The sequence below is a fragment of the Manacus vitellinus genome, unplaced genomic scaffold (assembly GCF_001715985.3).
Source record: "Manacus vitellinus isolate BGI_N305 unplaced genomic scaffold, ASM171598v3 scaffold_5_pilon, whole genome shotgun sequence".
NCBI classification, from domain to species: Eukaryota; Metazoa; Chordata; class Aves; order Passeriformes; family Pipridae; genus Manacus; species Manacus vitellinus.
Window position 1 is genome coordinate 22,121,080 of NW_021940682.1, and position 20,044 is coordinate 22,141,123.

General features: G+C 36.9%; 1 protein-coding gene across 3 annotated transcripts in view; it reads left to right on the forward strand.

Moving 5' to 3' along the window:
* Positions 1-14,203, forward strand: part of NR2C1 (nuclear receptor subfamily 2 group C member 1) — a 50,319-nt gene extending 36,116 nt beyond the window's left edge. For all 3 annotated transcript variants that reach the window (XM_018080548.2, XM_018080547.2, XM_018080549.2), the window contains 6 exons: positions 2,283-2,445; positions 3,832-3,953; positions 7,040-7,179; positions 9,055-9,192; positions 13,002-13,107; positions 13,648-14,203. In XM_018080548.2, the coding sequence (XP_017936037.1) occupies positions 2,283-2,445; positions 3,832-3,953; positions 7,040-7,179; positions 9,055-9,192; positions 13,002-13,107; positions 13,648-13,822 (844 nt within the window). In that variant the 3' untranslated portion in view covers positions 13,823-14,203. The remainder of the gene's footprint in view (positions 1-2,282; positions 2,446-3,831; positions 3,954-7,039; positions 7,180-9,054; positions 9,193-13,001; positions 13,108-13,647) is intronic.
* Positions 14,204-20,044: the final 5,841 nt, after the last annotated feature.

Here is a 20,044-nt window from a genome sequence, read left to right on the forward strand (position 1 = left end):
AAATCTGTGTTTGAAAAGGCATCAGGTTCTCTCAGCCAGAGAGCTTGAAAGAGCTCTGACTCAGCATACTCATGTCCAGTAGGTTACATAATAGATTTACAGTGGGGAGATTCAAGTTAAACATTCCTTTGAAAGGAAAGTTGTTACCCAAGGAGAAACTAAAATTTTTCTCTACATCACTGATTTTCTTGTCAGGCCCTATGCCAGCTTGATCTGTCAGACAGAGATGTTTACTGAAGAAAAGGAGTTTAAGGGATTTCAGAGAGTACATTTTATCCATCCATACTTTTATTTTATTATATTTCATTGCTTTCAGCTACAGTAGTTATGCTTTCACTATTGCTGCTATGAACATAGTGTACAACTTTTGCTGCTAGTACCCCACTACTTTTATATTGTAATTTTATATGCCTTGTCTTCTAATGCTTCATTATGTTCATTCTTTACAGTTTATCTGCAGTCCTGTATATCTGTCAGTGACTAAGCCTGATGAAAAGAGAACCAAAGTAGTTTATAGCAAAGGATATCAATAGCATGTATTTTATTATGGATTATGCCTTTTTCTCTCACTTTGTAGGCTAGACTTTTGTAGCTTTCAGGCAAGCTTTGTTCTAGATTCTCTTTTCATTGGTGTTTTACCTTACAGTCATTGCTCATGTTGAGGCTTCATGTCAGGAAAAGACCCACAAAGCTGAGCCCTGAGGAAGCAAAGTCACTACTGGCTTCTGCTGGCTTACTCCTGCTACAACAAGAATGAGGAAAAAAGTATCATAGGCAGACATGGTTAACCAGTGTACCTGCCTACACTATTAAAAAAGGACTCTTCAGCCTGTGCTGAATAAATACAGGATAGTGACAGATGCATATGACATTTAGCTTTTGGGGAAAGGGGAGGTCGTGTTCCTCTCTTACCTTTCTGTCCCTGCCACATGAAGACCACTGCAGAGATTCTATTTTTTCCTAAAAAGCACCTTCCACTGAGCTGCGAGGTTTGCCTGTTCTACCTAAGACTGCAAAGAGTGAACCATGCAAGACCTGAAACTCAAATCTCCTGGCAGGATTCCAATTGTATAGCTTGTAGAGCTTAGCCATGAATACGTTCCCTTTGTGCCTACTTTGCATTTGCCAGAGACAGAAAATGGCCCACATATACCTCTTGTATGCCCAGTCACCCTCTTGTGTACACATGTATACAGTCTAGTGAGGATCAAAAAGTAGCTCATTTACCATCTCAAGCCTTGAGGCAGTGTCAGCAGCTCTTTCATTGTGATGGTTCATTTGGTTGTAAATGCTTACATCAAACATCTAGTTTTTTTAGCATGTTAGTGAGTTCAGTGAGCTAGGGAGCGGAGGGGGAAGAGAAGGTGGCAAAGTTCTACTCCAGACTTCAGCATTAAATCAGTGATTTTAGACTCTGTGATAATAAACACCTCTACGAGTTGAGAATTAGCTCTACATACAAGCTGATAATCAGCTTTTGTGAAGTTTTCAGACCTCAGTTGTGTAAGTTTTTCATGTAACACTGCATACAAATGATGCTGCTCTCAGGATATGTCATCTGTCTGTAGGCAGTGATCAAGTCTGTGTATTTTTAATTGAAGGTGTGTCAGTTGTGGTTCTCAGGTGTATTTGTGAAGAGAAAAAAAATGCATCTCTTATCAAGCAGCAAAATACTGAGTAATATATCTATGCTTGTTGTGACATCTCCACTCTAATATTTGTGCTTGTGACAGACAGGAGTCACTGCCACACATCAGAGGGTACTAAGGATGGTATTGAAAGCATGGGAGTGCTTTCTCTTACATAGCTTGAAGCAGTCTTTTCAAATTCAGTTGAAAAACCTAACCACAACTCATTACTTAACAAAAAAAAATCTTACTCTGTGCTTCTTATCAGTAAAAACCTGTAAAATGTATATGTGCACTAAGTGACTGTAACAGCATCTGATGATCAGGTCCTCAAAATGCTCATGCCAGCACTCTCAGTAAACATCACTAAAGAGATCTTGAAAGGCAAACTGTGATTCAGCAGCACAACCAATATGTCAAAACTGTGAATTTGTTGGCAACTTGTGTGAACAGGATCTGCTGCTAATTTTTGTTTCAGAGTTCAGTGGAATGTCAGGAAAAGTATGTTACTGACTTTTATTTTCCAAACCTCATTCTTTTAAACAGACGTTTAAATACAGGTTTCAGATTCATGCATTTTGCTCTTAAATTGAAACGGTCTCTAAAATGAAAGTTTATTTCTTTTTGTTTGTTTGCTTGTTTGTGATCTTACAGGGCATTTGATACTCTTGCAAAAGCATTAAATCCAGCAGAGAGCGCAGCATGTCAGAACTCTGAAAGTATTGATGCCAATGCACAGCTGCTTGGTGGAGAAACAAGCACGAGTGTCGTTGAAATAGAGGGGCCACTACTCAGTGATGCTCACGTAGCATTCAGGGTACTGAATATTTTTGTTACTGTTGACTATTTATAACCATTTTAACATAGTAATGTAAAATAATTATCTGATTAAATCTTACTTTGAATTTCTTAGAGGAGTAACTATTATTAGTAACTATTAGTTCAGGTATTTGCATTAATTTCCAATGAATTAATGTTATGAACACTACTTTTGTTTGCTGGTTAACTGTTTAGGAAAAAACACAGCACTCTTCAGTGGTTTAGCTGCACTCTTTATTTTATAGTTTTTTACCTTAAAAATACTGGATAATCCATGCAAGAAGATATACACAGACAAAGTGTCGCATGAAGCAGAGTCAGCATCCACATTCTCACTTGTTAACAGCAGTGGATCTGATGCAATCTGCAACTGGATTTTGAGACTTTTAAGTGTATTTGTCAGTTTCTTCTTTGTGTAGATACCCTATTTTAGTATTAATTGACTTTAATGATTAAGGGAGAATACAGTTTCGGTGTTACTGAGCCATATATTTTCTGGCGTTATTTCTCATTTTACAAGCCTGCAGAAATTCTTCTATCCCTTTTTTTTCCTCTTCATATTATTCATGGACAAATCAAAAAAGCTTGCTCATCTGAAAACTTCTTCAATACTAGGTATTTGACTAACCTTTACCCCTCTTATCAGCATCTGTTTTGATCAGTCGAATAAACATCTCTAAGGCAAATGTTAAGGGTTTTTTTTTTTTAATTGTGTTAGCCAGACTGTTATATTAAGTACTATTAATTTCTGAAGATGGAACTACAGTGCTATAATTAGCAGTTTTGAGTCAAATCTCACTTTCTTCACATATGCAAGTAATGTCACTGATTTTACTCATGGACATGGAGAAAGGTAGAGCTGGTCCTTTCTGATGTATATTGGTTATATATTTTGGGAGCATCTGTGTATTAGGTATTTTACTCACACATCAAAATATTTTTGATGTATTTCTTTGTAAAATATTAATTGAAAGTACAAAAAAAGATGTGACATAGAATTCTTTCACACACACTCTCTTCAGGAGTTGTGGTAACCCCTTTAGTGTAAGCAACTTCATTCCAGTTACAATGATTCTTCTCTCTTATTCTTTGAGTGTCTCAAAAGTTGAGTTGTATTTGGGATTTTCCATCTCCAGGTGTCCCAGACAGGAGTCTTTATCTTCGAATCAGAATTTTTGCCTTTTTTCTTGCTTTTTAGTTACTATAGCATATAAGTGTGGCTAATAATGAAAAAGTCAGTCATTCAATTTTATGTCAGGATTATATCATGTTTATTTAAAAAAACAATTTACTTTTTCACTTAAAAGAAACTCTTAAGACTGAATTTTTTCTAAACATATTATGAAGAAAGTAAAAAATCTTGCACTTTTTCTGTGATTGCCAGCTCACCATGCCTTCTCCTATGCCTGATTATCTTAACGTTCACTATATCTGCGAGTCTGCCTCCAGGTTGCTTTTTTTGTCCATGCACTGGGCACGTTCCATTCCATCTTTCCAAGCTTTAGGGTAAGTGTTCAGTTACTCTATTCACTTATGTTGTGAATATGTGCTTTTTAATTTTTTATTTTTGCTGTCTTCTTCGGGGACTTTTTGATATAAAACTACTTATTAAAACTGTTATAAATCTTAGTAAGGTAAACTTTCTGAATTAAAGCTACTCCTGATTTGAGTCTAATTCAGGATTTTGGTTGGGTTTTGAAGGAAAAAGCAGTAGATTTATAACAATCAAATGCCTGCACACTGCTGCTGCTTTGATATAATTTTAGTAAATAGGAATTCCTATCAGTTTTTTAATAGCTACAGCCTTAGGCTATGTCCTGATTGCTTATCAGGCAATCATCAAATAAAAGCTCCTTTTTTATTTTTACCTTTATAAGATAAATTAGTAGTAGTAATTTTGCCTTTAATAACCTCTATAAATAAAATGGTTAGCTAGATTCATTAAAGGTTCAGAATGAAGTTGTCTAATTTCAGAGGATTTTCTAAAAATAAAATAGTTCCTGTAACCAGAAAGTAATTCTTACTATTCTTTTTACAGTTGGTATAACATCCTGCTTCTCCATTGGAATTCAATGTATCACTTAAAATTCATAAGCTAAATGTAGTAGTCCATTGCTTATTGTCATGAAAAAACATCTCAAAACTGCATGGGGAAAACTGACATGTTATTTTCAGAAGTAATTTTATGAAGATACATCAAACAAATAAAGATAGTGTATCAGCTCTGACACAAATGGAGTATAAATCATGTTTGCTCTCATATGCATTGCTCTCATCTCATAGCGTATGACTGTGGCAGCAAAGAGAATGCTATTTTAAAATGAGGGATTGTCCCCTTTTCCAGGAAGGCTGTCAAAAGCAGGATGATCTGATTACCATTTGTATTTACTCAGATGCTTAAACCAAATGATTCTACACTATTTAAGGAAAAACACTATATTGTGTGTAATTAATCCTGTGTTTTGGAGAAGGAAAAAGGAATATTCTATATAGTTAAAGAATAGCAAAGGTAAAAAATAGGTAAATATGATGTTTTATTTTGGTAGAAATTGTTGCCCTGCATAATTTAAAAATACATAGCAAATGAACATAGTACATTACATTGTTATCATTTTTTAAAAGGTGTTTGTAACAGAGAGACACTGCAAATTAGTGCTCTAATGAAAAATGGGAATTGCTTTTTAAAAATAAAATGTTATACAGAAGACCTGTCTCTCCAAAAAGATCTAGCAAGACATGCTTATAGAAAAATCTGCACGTGTTCTTTTAATATGTTACTTCCCAATATATTTTTCTGAGTAAAAAATATGGAAGAGTAAGCTGTCTTAATAGTGTTAATATTCACCTATGCTAGCATTTACAGACCCAGACAAGATCATGGGCAACAGTATATTTAAACACCATTTAACATCAATATAGTTTTCCCTTTGAAGAGCCTTAAAATAGGAACTATTTTCAAGTGGAAATTTATTTGAAATTAATGCAGTCTTTTTAGTTTGAGCACAGTATGTCTTATAATTTTGACTTTTAGAAGGGTGACTCATTTCACTTTTTAAATGAAGAGAAATTCATGGAGCTGATGAGCCAAACCAAAACCATAGTAATGGTTTTGTAAGGAAGATGGATAATTGGATGGATATCCAGATGGTTCCCTTCTCAGGCAATGTTCTCCTTAGTCACATCAAGATAGTTGCCTTTGGCCCAATCATGATACCAAATCACTGCTTAGTTCACCTTCCTGCACGAGCATCTTGGTAGGCAAGAGAGTTTCTTTCTGAAAGGTTCATCAGGCTGGTTACAGCCTCTTAGTGTTTTGAGGCTGCTTAAGCAAACTTGAGAGCTGGTTCTGGTCTAAGTTTGATCAGCCTTAAAGATGCTCTAGATGAGATGTTTATCTACACACATATCAGATGAGTAGCCAGTACGCCTTTTTTTCACTGTTTCTCAGCACAGTCCCTTTGACAGGAGCTGAATGAGGATGTGACAAATATGTGTAGAAGCCATATGTACAGTATCATGTCTTCCAAGAACTTGATCATAGTAAAAAACATTGCCCTCAGTAAGGTTTCTGTAATCCAGTTAAGAACAAGGCTACATTCACCTGTCATTTGGCATCTTTGTATTGCAGCAAATCATCAAAAATGTTCTTGAAGATTACAGCTTCATTCCTGCAAAAATCTATTCCATTGTATTTTTGTAGTTGAAATCCTAGCTTTAATATGCTTTTCTTCCTTGATAGGTCTTGTGCTTCTTTTAGATTTCCATTATTTATATTCACTGGATAAAACTGTGAAACATGGTACCTGACTTTGACTCCTTACTGGTAGGATTTCCTTTTTAAAGTACTGAGCTCTTGTTAAGCTCTGCAAATTAGAGATGCTTGGCATTACTGAAAATTAGGTTACTAATATGGAAGTGGCTGGATTGCATTGATATATTTAATTTTAAGTTTCAGCATTTGAAAAAAAATCCTGACTACGCATGAAGCTGAATGTAAGGACTGGTTCTTTCAGCAAAGAAATCCTCATGACTGTTACTTATACTTTGAAGTCTGTATTTCAAACCTTTATTCCAGACATGAAAGGAATGCAGAAAATAGCAGTCAGGAAGCTCGAAAGCTTGATCTCACATGTTCCATTTCACACCTATCTTTAATTAAAAAGTTATACCGACCTGTCCGTTTTCAAGTGAGGAAAAAAAAAAAAAGACGTTTGAGTCTGTTCTACATCCACAGTACAGGGACAGTGCAAACTTTTTTTTTGTCCATGCATGTAAATGTTATTCAGAAACTAGTGTAAATCCTAAGAAAACTAGCACGATGGAGTATGCTGCGACAGTTGTCATTTATTGTTACTTCAGCTCACTTTTGTGATGGAAATCTATCTCGTTTTAGGTCAATTTCTTTACAAAAGTCACTTTAAACCAGGTATTTTAATTCTAGCGTGAAGAGAAAAAGGATGCAGGGCTTCAGTTTGGTAGTGGTTGCAATGGTTGAATTAAATTAATATTTTATGAAGTGTTCTTCAAATTAAAAAGAAGTATGAATGCAAATGGCTGGTTTTATTAAGTGAAATTATTGTGTTTTTTAATAGACAGGATAACAGCATATCATTAGTAAAAGCCTGCTGGAATGAACTTTTTACGCTTGGTCTAGCACAATGTTCACAAGTTATGAATGTGGCAACTATATTATCTGCATTTGTTAATCACCTTCAAGGCAGTTTACAGCAAGGTAAGTTGTATACTGTGCACACATCACACTTGGGGAATTACTTGATTTTTTTAAGTTTTGAACTGCACAGAAACTTTTTACTTATCCTTCAGTTGTTAATGTAAGTTTGCTGTTTATAGAATTTCATGGTTAGTATTGAAATAAATAATACTAGAAACTTCAGTTCACAAGATGGAATTTTTTAGCAATTTTGCAAAAATCAACTATGCTAATATTTACCTCCAAATTAAAAAGAAATAAATATACATATATATAACAATAATCCATCTGTCTAATATGGATTGGCATTTACTGGGGTTGATTTTATTATGTATGGTAATGTCTAATAGTGCTCTGCTGTTCTGTTAATATCATCAGCCCAAATTAGGAATATTTTGGACAAGATCAAATGTTGAGAACACAAGTGTACTGTGAATATGATTCCCCTGTATCAAGTGTATAAAGTAATGACCCACCTGTCCTTTTCATAGCTGTGACACAAAGCAGCTGAACGCCAACTTGGTGATACACTTCCTTTACATAACTTGGCTTGTTGACTTCTTTATCCTAGTTTTAGTCTAGATGCAAGTCTTCATCAGATCTTCCCTAAATACACTTTGTTCCTTGTTAATCCTATGGTCCTGCATCTTTGGCATATTTATATTCAAATGAAAGACATGTCAGTTGACCTCTTTCATTTGTTCTTCTGAGCAAGAGAGGAGTCTTTTAGCTAATCTTTGTGTGCTTGTGAACGCTCACAAGGTTGTCAGCACTAAAAGCTAACCAGTCAATAGTCTTCATCAGTTCATAGTCCTAACTCATTATTAATAAGGCACATGCACATACAAATATCTAAGCATTTTCAGGTTTAACTAGATTTTTGAGTTGTTTGCTGTTAGGGATATGAAAATTCACTGTTGTTGATGCTATGCAAACACAGCTTGGTCAGCTGGAAAAGGACAGCTCACTTGACTATAGATTTTTCATCTTCTTTTATGATTAGGTAATTGAAGAACTATTTCTGGGTGATTTTCATGATTTAAAACTATCCACAAGATGCTCCTATAAATAACAATTGTTAAAAAAAACCTGATCCAACAACAAAATGTACTGGATTAGCTAAAGATACTAACAAAACTGTGATTGTCTTTAGGGGGGATATAAATGGAATCTGTAAACTATGATCTATGTAATTTTTAAAGCATGTTCACCAAAACAGGTATTTTAGTAATTAATCATGTTTTTATCATTACTACAAATCCATATTTCTACCATTTAAATAGGGAATTCAGTTTGAATGCAAAAACCAGTTGTGCAGTATGCCAGCTGCAGTATATCCAAGCGATAACAGGTTTGTGGGATCCAGGGGCTTTAGTTTGATGGATTATGGAGGGAATGGGATTTTCAGGCTGGCCCAAAGGGAACAGCTGTGCACCAACCACATTCCTCTCAATGCAGATCAGGAAAGGTGTATAGTACACCTTTAGCAGCAGTGAGGTGGTCTTTGATTAAGATAACCCATGAAGCTGTACACTAACCTGCTGCATGGCACCTGACCCTGAGACATGGAGCACGGAGCTGCAATAGCAGTGTATTCTTTACTTACACATAGTCTCTTCCTTCCTCGATCATTTCAAGCTCTAGTCCATGCCTGATTACTGGAGGCTTTAGTGGCAGGAGGAGTCCTTACTGTACAATTAAAGGGGGGAAAAGGGATTGTTACAGTCCATTAATTGTTGGTGTCAAGATTATTCAGACCTAATAGGAATTTATAGATGGCGTAGATTTCCCACTGTTTGAATCTAATAAAATAATTATTTTTAATATTCCGGTGTGAGCACATTTTTTGCATGTGTGTTGACTTGGCATTTTATATTTATGTGTGTGTTGACTCAGATAAGCTGCCAACAGACAGAGGAAGACTAGTAATGGAGCATGTCTTCAAATTGCAAGAGTTCTGTAACAGCATGGTTAAGCTTTGTCTAGATGGATATGAATATGCATATTTGAAAGCTATCGTCCTCTTCAGTCCTGGTATGTAATTATTCCAAATGTAAAACTTTAACTGTGTTATTTGTTGCCATATAACTTCTGCCTGTTTCATCATACTGTTATTTGCAGAATTACTGCCTCATTTGTTGAGGAATCTTGGAGGGTGTGTAATGAGGACTGTAGGAAAAGGAGGGTTAATCTTTTAATGTAAATAGTTGGATGTTGCTTTGGGGACTTTTTTTGCAGGGGGACTTTAATTCTTTTTATTTGGGAGTCGTATTCTTACCTCTGCCACTGATGCTTCTTGTTGGTTTGGGTTTGGTTTTTTGGTTGTTTTTTTTTTCCTTTTAATTTATTTATTTATCACCCTTAATTATGTGCCTCTTTTCTGGGGTACATTTTCTGAGGACCTGCAGTTTAATTTTCCGAAGTGTTGCTCTTGCACATCCAGCTGAGATGGATTGAAGTTGTGTTTTTAACATATGAAAGATTTATCTCTCTGGTCATCGATTCTCACATGCAAAATTACAGAAACATCACCTTACTCCACACAGATATTTTAATAACGCAGATAGCGTTTCTGGTGAGTGAACACCACAAACATTCCCTTATATTATTATTATTTCTGTCTTCTAAACAGCATTTGCTTAATGTACTCCCTCTAGTGTTAATGCACATATATTAGACAGTGAAGGTAAAATAATTATTTTTTCCTTATGGGTGATTAGTCTACAATAAGGAGGAAAGAGTCCTCTGGTTATGGTAGATAGTGACTGAGTGATTAGATTGTGTCACCAGTATAACTGGACTGTAGAAATTACAAAATTAATTTTCTTTATTTGAAAGTTGTAGAATTAACTTTTCACTAAAGGCATTCAGATATTATATCAGTATCCTGCAGGTCTTAGATTCATCATTCAGAATTGGGATTTAATATAAAGCCAAAACCAAATATTTGATAAAAGAAAAATTTATAAACTTCAAGTACTTTCTGTATCTCCAAGATTTTTTCACTGTCACATTTAGAAAGTAAATCTTCAGTCACTCCATTTTGCATTCGAAAGTTTTAAAGGCATCAACAGCTTCCTTAATCCTTGTTGCTCTGCCTTTTGTAGATGATGATGTCCCATAGAAAAGATTGGAGCAGATGTTAAAAAGCTGACAGAATCTTAGTGACCTTCCCCTGTCTGTAGGGTAGGACATGGAGGAGAGCTGGGTATTTGGTTCTTGTCAGTTCTGTAGATTTATTAGATCTAAGAAAACCTTTCTTTTTCCACTCAGTTGCAGTTCACCCTTTCACAGAAAAATCAGTTAGGTGAGCAAATTTTTTGGAATTTGGACACTCCCAAAATGTGAATTCTAATATATAGAATTTATATATTGTGAGGTTCTTGCTTTGCAGTTTCCCTCATATTTGCATGATCTTTTCTATATGGAATATCTACAAGAAGTATCTATATCTCCCAGTAAGAGTGGCAGCATCAGCAGGAATTCATGGCATTCATCTGAGTGCGCAAACAAAACCCTGTGTATCTTCCATTGATACACACACACACACATGCATTGCATTAATGGAAGATTTCTGAGATGAAACAATTCTTGCAAATAAGAAGTGCTATAAGTAGAGTCAGAACTTTCCAAGAAAGATGTTAAATTCCCAGAGGATATTGCAGTGATACTCTTCTACTGTGGATCACTAACGAAAATCAGATCCTGTGTGTTTTCATTATGGAACATAATCCTGTTGTCAGTCCTCGTGACTAGGAAGGTCTTGCATGGTTTTATGTGTTTGCTTTTACAGTCCACTGAATCACAGGAACAGTTTCAGCTTCTTGATAAGCAGGACCCGCCATGAGTTTAAACACAATATTAAGCATGCTTGAAAATGTTTGCAGTTTTTCTCTTCTGCTGAGGACTGAAGAGTTGCCTGGACTTTTTGTCATTATTTCAGAAGAGGCAGAGATTTTCTCAAAGTGAATGGCAGGAGGGTGCTGGTTTAATTTTAGTAGATAATGCTTGCAGGAGATGTAATTCTCTTTTAGGTGTTCTTACTCCAAAGTAGTCCTTTCATGGCATTCCTATACTGAGAACTTGTACACATTGTACACACTTGTACACATTTTACTCATACAAAGAAAATGATGGAAGCCCTTTTTCTTAGAATGATGTCCACTAGGACTTATGATAGAATCCTTTGGAAAAATCAGTCCTGTCAGACACCTGAAAATTCTAGTCTAGGAACCTTGCTCTTGCAAAACAATATTTACTTATTTGTTCAGATTGAAGTTTATTTATCTCCTTCCAATTATACTTGACAACACATAAGGTAGAAGGAAAAATATGTTGGGAAAAGACTATCCAGTCACATGATGGAGAAAAATTTTCTTTAGCTCACATGTTTTCAGGATCACATTACTAATGATGTGTATCTGCTTTAATGGCAACATGTTCTCAATACTCTTGATCCTGTGAGCCATATAACAAAATCTTCATGTACCTGAAAGTCATGTTTAGTATCTTGAACGGAAGGTTGTTCTGGCAATGATTCACAGGCCAGAAATTGCAGGGATTTTACTGCTTTGCTACAGAATGGGGCTGGGCTGCACATGCAGCGGAGCCCTAGGCTAAGAACCTCTGCTTTAGTAGGCCCTGGTGATTTTCTGTCTTCTGTGCCAAGCCAGCTGTTTGATTGCCACAGGACAGCCTTGGGCAAAGAGATCAGTGTAAAGGGTGTGCCGAGAAGACTTGGCTGCAAGTGTACTAGCAGTGATCTTCAAAGTACTGTTTCCAGAACTTGACTTTCAGCTGCGTTCCTGACATTGCTCTAAAAGAGACGCCATGAAGTGGTGCTTTTTACTTGACAGTGATAACTCTTCAAAATATGTTGCTTTGTATGAACTAATTAACCTCTTGTCCTCTGCATGAATTCGAAATCACGCTTTCAGTATGACTGAATTACTATATAGAACAAAATACTCCTCTGTGAAATAACGCATTCAGGGCAGTGCAACGTATCACCTAACTGCTGAATTGCTTCCAAAGCTTCTTTATCCACAGAGCAAAAATCTCTTGGGTTTGTTTACTGGTTTTGTGTATTTGGAGAGGAGTGTGACTGTTAGAAACAGTCTTTTATCTCACAAAATTTGGCAGCTCATTTAAGATGCCATTTGTGCAAAATAAAATCTATGTGATTTGTTATGCTACTATGACAGTAAAATTTTTTCATTAAGATGGATAATAAAAATTACAGACCATGTAGAGAGTTCAGAATTACTGGATAATAATTTCCTAATATGACCTTATTTTAGCAAGATTAAGACTTCAAGTGTTCAAATCACTGCTAAAAATTATGTGGAGCACATTTGAAATTTTTGCACCAAATAGTTGAAAAAAAAATTATCTGCTATATATCTTTCACAGTTTTTAGGAAACAAATGGTTCACAGCTTTTTATTCTGCTTTTTCTGTTGATCTTAATTTTATCCTTCACATCCCACCCAAATACTATTTGTGCATACAATATTTCAGCAAATGTCAGTGTATTGAAACAATGCTGTTCTACTGCTACGCAGAGAAGAGAGTGGTATCATCAAGATTAATGTAAACATTGCAAGCACTGAATTTATTTGAACTCTTCAAAATGTCTGGTTTTATTTATGAAAAGCTAAGTAAAACATAAGCCTAGGGGAAGATAAATATAAGGAAGCAGTGTCCTCCGCTAAAAGTGGAGTTGCTGCAGCTACCATATAATTATTTCAGTGTTTACAGTTGGAAAATCTGGATGGATTTTAATGCAGCTTGTATAGAACAGGTATAACAATGAAGAGCGTTTGTTTTGGTTTTTTTTTTCAGATCACCCAGGTCTAGAAAATGTGGTACAGATTGAGAAATTTCAAGAAAAGGCTTATATGGAGTTCCAGGACTATGTAACAAAGGCATATCCAGATGATACTTACAGGTCTGTAAATTTAGATGCTCACTTGATTGATTGTCTTTTCAGAGTCATTGATGGTACTGATTTGTACAGTATTTCATGTAATAGATAATGTACATTTTCTTCTTACCTCCTTAAAGGTAAAAAATTACCTTTAGAACACTTCAAATATTATGCATGTGCTCATACATACTATGAGTATTATTTGTCTACTCATTCATTATTAATTTCTAAAATTAAAGATCAGAAATAAATATTATTAACATTCAATTTGAATTGCACCTATTTGGAATATTTCATCATTTACACTAAATCCAAACATTATACAGTCCATGTAATTGACAGGCATACTCACATGTTCTGTACTGTTAAAGACATGATTAAACATAAATTTGATGCTCTCCTGATTCAAATATTTAAGCCTTTCATTAACTAGATAGAAGAAATTTTGACCAGTAATGTCCCTTGTCAATTTTTTCTCTTCTTTAACTAATAACTTCATTGTGAATAACACCAAAATCTGTGATCTGCCAAGTAACACTTTTTACCAAACTTATTTTCCAGACTGTCTAGACTTCTCCTCCGATTGCCTGCTCTTAGGCTGATGAGCGCTGCCATCACTGAAGAGCTGTTCTTCGCAGGACTAATTGGAAATGTCCAGATTGATAGCATCATCCCATATATTCTGCGAATGGAGACAGCAGAGTACAACTCCCAGATCATAGGTCATGCCGTATAAAAGTAGCAGTCCAGGATTCTGTACCATGGCAGTCATGGTGATGTAAATGCATACCCTGTCTCCAAGAGATGGTAGTAAGCCTTCCAATGCACCTTTCCAAAGAAGGCTCATATTCCTCCTTTCCAGTACACTTGGGAAACATGGTGGAGTGTATTATGATATAGGATCACTTCCTATTTTTCATCTATCCTCAAGGACTTGTAAATTAACTTGATATCTGAAGAAAGTAAGAATTGTCTATCCTATTTTTGTAGATAGACGGACTTGGAATATTTGTTTATGAAGTCCAGGCTTATGAGGAAACTGAAGAAGCTTTGACTGAACTAAGGTATCTTGAGTTAGTGTGATGTTTTAGAGAAATAAATTAACTTTCCTCTCCAAGTTGTGTTCTCAGTGTTTTGCTACTAGTTCATTCTTACTTATCAAATTGAAAATACATGATCAAACATCCTGAAAAAGCCAGTGTTTCCATGCAAACAAGACCAAACTTAGTTTTGGCTTTTGTTTTGAAGAGAGTTGTTTCTTGCTGAACTGAACACTGGATACCATTACAAGTTCAGGGAAAGTAGAGGAAGTTCACATTTTAAAATATTCTGTTGTTATGTTGATGCACTTGATCAGAAGTGAAGCAGCGAAGATTCGGTACTGTTTTGCAGATACACCAGAACACTGTGTTGTGATATCACATGGTAGTAGACATAAGCTGGTTATACTATGAAAAACTGACAGAGAAGTGTGTACTGCAGGTATTCAAAGACAGCATACTCCTTTTTTTTCTGGTCTCAGAACTTAAAGCTTTTTCACCCTACCCTTCCCTCTTTCATACTCAGTGCCCAGTGATGGAGGCATTCTAGATACCTCTTAACTTGTGCCCGTGTCTTTATTTTTTTATTATTGTTAGCCTTTGGCTACGTAGTTCTCTTTTTCAACCAGTCCTGAATGATTATTTTTTAAATTTGAGCTTGTCAAATCCAATGCCCCTCCCTATGGGAGCATGGTCTCTGCTGCTTTTCCTTTCCTCATTAGAAATGGGTCTAGATATTCCATACATGTTGCCTGAATCATACTCCATGGCTCCGCCTAAGAATGGATTTTAATGTTTTTCAGTCTTGAGGCATGTGACTCACTTGACAAGTAATACTGACACATCCCTAGCACATTTATTACCTGTTGCTTAAAGTGAGAGAAGTATCGCAGTGCAAGTGTTGGTCTACTTCAGACAACAGCATTTAGGATTATCTGAATCCTGGATCAAGACCAAGTTCTATTTAGCACAAACTCTTTCTTTCTCTGGCAAAACTGGTGAGGAAGAGCCTCACACAATCAAGAAACACACGGTTGCACCAAAAATTACTTAGGCAGAAGATCAGCTTAAAAGGAAGCCCTTGCCCACTCTGCAGTAGCAGCTCCAAGGCCACCCTAACACCAAGAGACTACTAAATGAGAACTGAGTTCTGTAGTTCTTGCGTTCTGTAGTTTTTCTCAGCACCTGAGGATCACAACCAGTCAAAAAGAATCTGAGAACTGCCTCTGACCCTGAATTTCTGTGTTCTTGTCAATTCTACTAACTGAGCTGCTTGGATCTTCCTGCACCCAAGCTCTGTAATACAAGATTGTATCATAGAATCACAGAATCAGAGAATGGTTTGGGTTGGAAGGTACCTTAAAGCTCATCTTTTTCCAACTCCCTGTGTGAACAGGGATGTCTTCCACTAGACTAGGTTACTCAAAGCCTCATGCAACCTAGCTTTGGACATTTCCAGGATAGGGCATCCACAACTTCTCTGGGCAGCCTGTTCCAGTGCCTCACCACCCTCACAGTAAATAATTTCTTCCTAATAGCTAATCTAAACCTACTCTCAGTTTGAAACCATTCCCGCTTGTAGTCTCTTTCCATTTTTCTTGTAGGCTCCCTTCAGGTACTGGAAGGTGCCTAAGCCTTCTCTTTTCCAAGCTGAACAATCCCAATTTTCTTAGCCTTTCCTCGCTGGAGAGGTGCTCCATCCCTCTAATCAACTTGATGGCCCTCCTCTGGATTCACTCCAACAGATCAATGTCTTTCCTTGGGACCCCAAACCTGGATGCAGCACTCCAGGTGAGGTCTCACCTGAACAGAGTAGAGGGGCAGAATCCTGCCCCTCACCCTGCTGCCCACACTGCTTTTGATGCAGCCCAGGACACAACTGGCTTTCTGGGCTGCAAGTGCACATTGCCGGGTCATGTCCAGCCTCTCATCCAACAGCACCCCCAAATCCTTCTCTGCAGGGCTGCTCTCAGTCCTTTCATCTCCCAGCCTGTATTGATGCTGGGGGTTGCCCTGACCCAGGTGCAGCACCTTGCACTTGGTCTTGTTATACCTTATGAGATTCCAGTGGGTCCACTGGATGCCATCCAGAGCAGGTCCCTCTGGATGGCATCCCATCCTTCAAGTGTGTCAGCTACACCACTCAGCTTGGTGCCATCTGCAAACTTGGTGAGGGTGCACTCGATTCCTTCATCTGTGTCATTAATGAAGATATTAAATAACACTGGTTATTAAATAATACAGACCCCTGAAGGACACCACTTGTCACTGATGTTCATCTGACTCTGAGTCACTGACCACTACCCTCTGGATGTGACCGTCCATCCACTTTTTTATCCATCTAACAGTCCACCCATCAAATCTATCTCTCTCCCATTTAGAAAGAAGGGTGTTGTGGTGGACTGTACTACAGGATTGGTCATATCCAATCCACAGACCAATGCACTCAGAGCTGTGGACCCCTAATGGGATGGAGCCACCCCCTCTGCTGTGCCTTGGCACTTACTGACTTGCTGGGGGACAGCTTTTAGTGTGGACCTGGCCATGGCAGCTGAGCTCTCTTCCCACATGGAATGTGGTGAAACTCTACCTTGTGTTGGAATGTTTTGGGGGAGAATGTTGTGTGGGAATGTTTTGCATCAGAACCTTTTTCTCTGGATTTCTGTTCTTGCTTCCCCTTTGTGCCCTAGTCCGAACACAAGTTAGCCGACTGCAGTAACGCATGAACTGCCATCACCACTGACTGCTGGGTCAAGACTACTTTCTTAGGATGTGTTAACTCATAAGGACAAAAACCTTCGTCATGCTTCACATGAGGTTGTTCAAATTCAGGCATTTGTGTATTATGAGGGACAAAAAACCCACCCATTTTATGATCTTGGATACCTCTGACATTTGGACCTCTAAAGAGCCAAAGTGCATACTTACAACACATTGCAAGCAGCTCTGACTACTGGTAAGTGACCTTTTCCCCCAGAAAGTTTTCTTACATTTTCATAATAATATATTTTCATCATAAGTTCAAGATTGATAAAAAGGTAGGGTGCAGCCAGTCTGTGCTGCCTGCCAAGTAATCTCTCTTGTCTTCATAATGATCTAGAAGCTGCATCTCATACTGGAGATTGTTAATTCAGTGTTACTCACTTTGTTCAGCATGATCTTCATTAATTATTTTAAAATTATTTCATTAATCATTCTTAAACTATAAATTCACGTTTTTGATAAGGAATGAGGCATACCTGGGTTTTCTCAGGAATGGGAGCTTTAAAACAGGTAAATACGGGAATGAACATGGTTTTTCCTTATTTATATGTGTTAACCATTGCAGTCATCTGACAGTAATGCACAGCTCATGGAAAAGCTAAATGGTGAAGTTCTGGTTTTGTTTTGGTTATTTTAAGATAACTGCTGCTCAGTTAAATAGAGCATATCAAGTTACCTTCAACTCAGGCCCTTAGTGTTTCTAACACTATGATGACATGATCTCACCACCTGTGTGATTTATTGTCATTTATAGTCTTGTGAGAGAATGTTCTTTGGTACTGAATGAAAGGCTGGCGAATATTACTGGTTTCTGTCAGTAACATTGTCAATCAGCTAACAAAAATATGAGTATTGAAGCTCACTCCACCGTGGATGTTAAAATACCTCAGTATTTTTGTGATTTCACTTCTAGCTTATTTTTCAGCTTTTTGATCTTCGGCAGTCTTGACAGTTTTCAGAGCTAATCCGGATCTAACCAAACTGTGGCATTTACTAGCCAAAAATAAGATGACTCTTTGCTAATGAAAGGACAAGTTTAGTTTCAACAAAATTTTCAATGTTAAGAGCAAGAAAAATAATTTTAATATAAATCACATGAAAGGAAAAAAACCAATTTTATGCATTTTAAAATCCTATGATTTAAAGGTGAGAGTACTGTTACACATAATAAGCTTACTAGTTCAAATATTTTTCATGAAACTATATGTTGCACATGTATATGTGGGTTGTTTCATACTGCTAAAGTTCCTAGTGCAAATAACTGTTTTATATAAACTTTTTTCAAAAGTACATTCATTCCAATACCTTGCACAGTTACAGACTTATCTGTCCATACATTTATTATTGTCGTGTGGTCTTCGTGTCAGTGAAAGTCAGTCTGTTCATTTTGAAACTGGTCTGTTCATTTTGTTTAGCCTTTGCAGTTTGGTAGTACATCAGTTTCAGTGTAAGCAATACAATGTCACTGTAGTTGTCTTGCTGTTGTATAAAAAAAAAATCACTATAAATGTCTTGAAACCTGGCTAAATTGGAAAATTCTATTTTGGATGTATTTTTAAAAAAAATTGTAACTTTCTATTATAGAAAACAATTGCAATATCCTATTAGTTTGTTAGTGTTTTATACAGATTGTCTATAGACCTAGAACACTATATGATTACAAAGAGTTTGTGGATCTTTCACATTTTTTTTTACACTATGTAGTATTGTCAGTTATATTCAGTCTCTGGGATTTGTGATAGCTGCAATATCTTGCTGTTTGCTAATCTTTGTTGCTATTAACCCTTTGTTTCCATGCTTACTACTTTCTGGCCTATGAATTTGAAAATTAATAATTTATTGTAAAATTTAATTTACCAATGATTTGGTTTTTAAAATACTATATAAAAATATGTATTGTAATGAACCCTGATCACAGATCTTCATGTCATATAATGCCATAATGGATATTTGGAAATTAGTATTTGATTCATTATGGATCAGTTTTACGTTGAAAGTTATAGTATGGTTGAACAAAGTTTTTTTTCTTTTGAAAGAAACAGACCTCAAATGTTCAAGTAAACTTATCTCAATTTTAAATATTACTGGATAAACAATTAATTTAATAATGACTTGATTGTGAAAATGCTGATAACGTGCCACAAGTGTACTGAAACCTAAGACTTGTCACAAAAGAGATGCTGTGGTTAGAGGACAGAGCACAGAATCAGCAGGGCTTGCGTTTTGTGTTTGAACACAAAACCACTTGTGTTAAAAACTAAAAAATTTTCAATGAGAAACTTCAACCAGTAGACTTTATGTTGAAATGGGTGTATTTCCACACTGTGAACTTGGCCAACACAACCTTTTCCTAGTCCCATTTTCCTTTCAAGTTTAACACCACCTACTTAATTTTTCACTTCAGCTCCTGCTTTGTCCCTTCCCATAGGCCCAGTTGCGATAGCGACAGTGCCCAGCAGCTTGGCCTCTTAGTGCTGATCGGCCAGTGCCGGTCAGCACTGAATGATGTGTTTACTGGGTGCACTTCCAAGTCCTGCCTGCTCTGACAAAGTACTGTGGGTCTATTTTTGCTTTTGCCTGGCCTGTGTAGCCCTACCCTTGTGAAGGTCAGGGAAGTTGTTTCTGCACCTTGCCAGACCAGCCTTGCAGCACCAGCAGTAGAGTGCTCCAACATCCACACAGAACAATCAAAGGTATTTCTTCCTGCTGATGCAGGATCAGGAGAAGGTAATGGGGCAAGACAGAGAAGGCGGGGTGGAGACGTGGACCAGACAAGAGATACACATTCCTTAACAGCCTGCTAGAACTGGGAAAATCCAGGAAGAGACAAGACAAGACTCTTCTGTTGACCATCGGCCACAGTCTGCATTGGGTGAGAGGTCACCTCCCCTATCTCCCGATTTTTGATCTAAGCAATCCTGGACTCCTTACTGCCAGTCTTGGCAACTCTTTTGTCATCACAGATCTTGTGACATATGTGAAATAAGAGATTGTCAGTAGACATTTCTATTAAAAAGGGGTTTTCTTCCCCCTATCCTGAAGTTCTTTGTATCTTGCTGACCTTCACGTGTGAGCCGTAGGCAAATGTTCTTTTTATAGATTATGCAGACTAGGAGCCAAATCGCAGTGTCCTCATCAGAAAATACCCTTCAGCG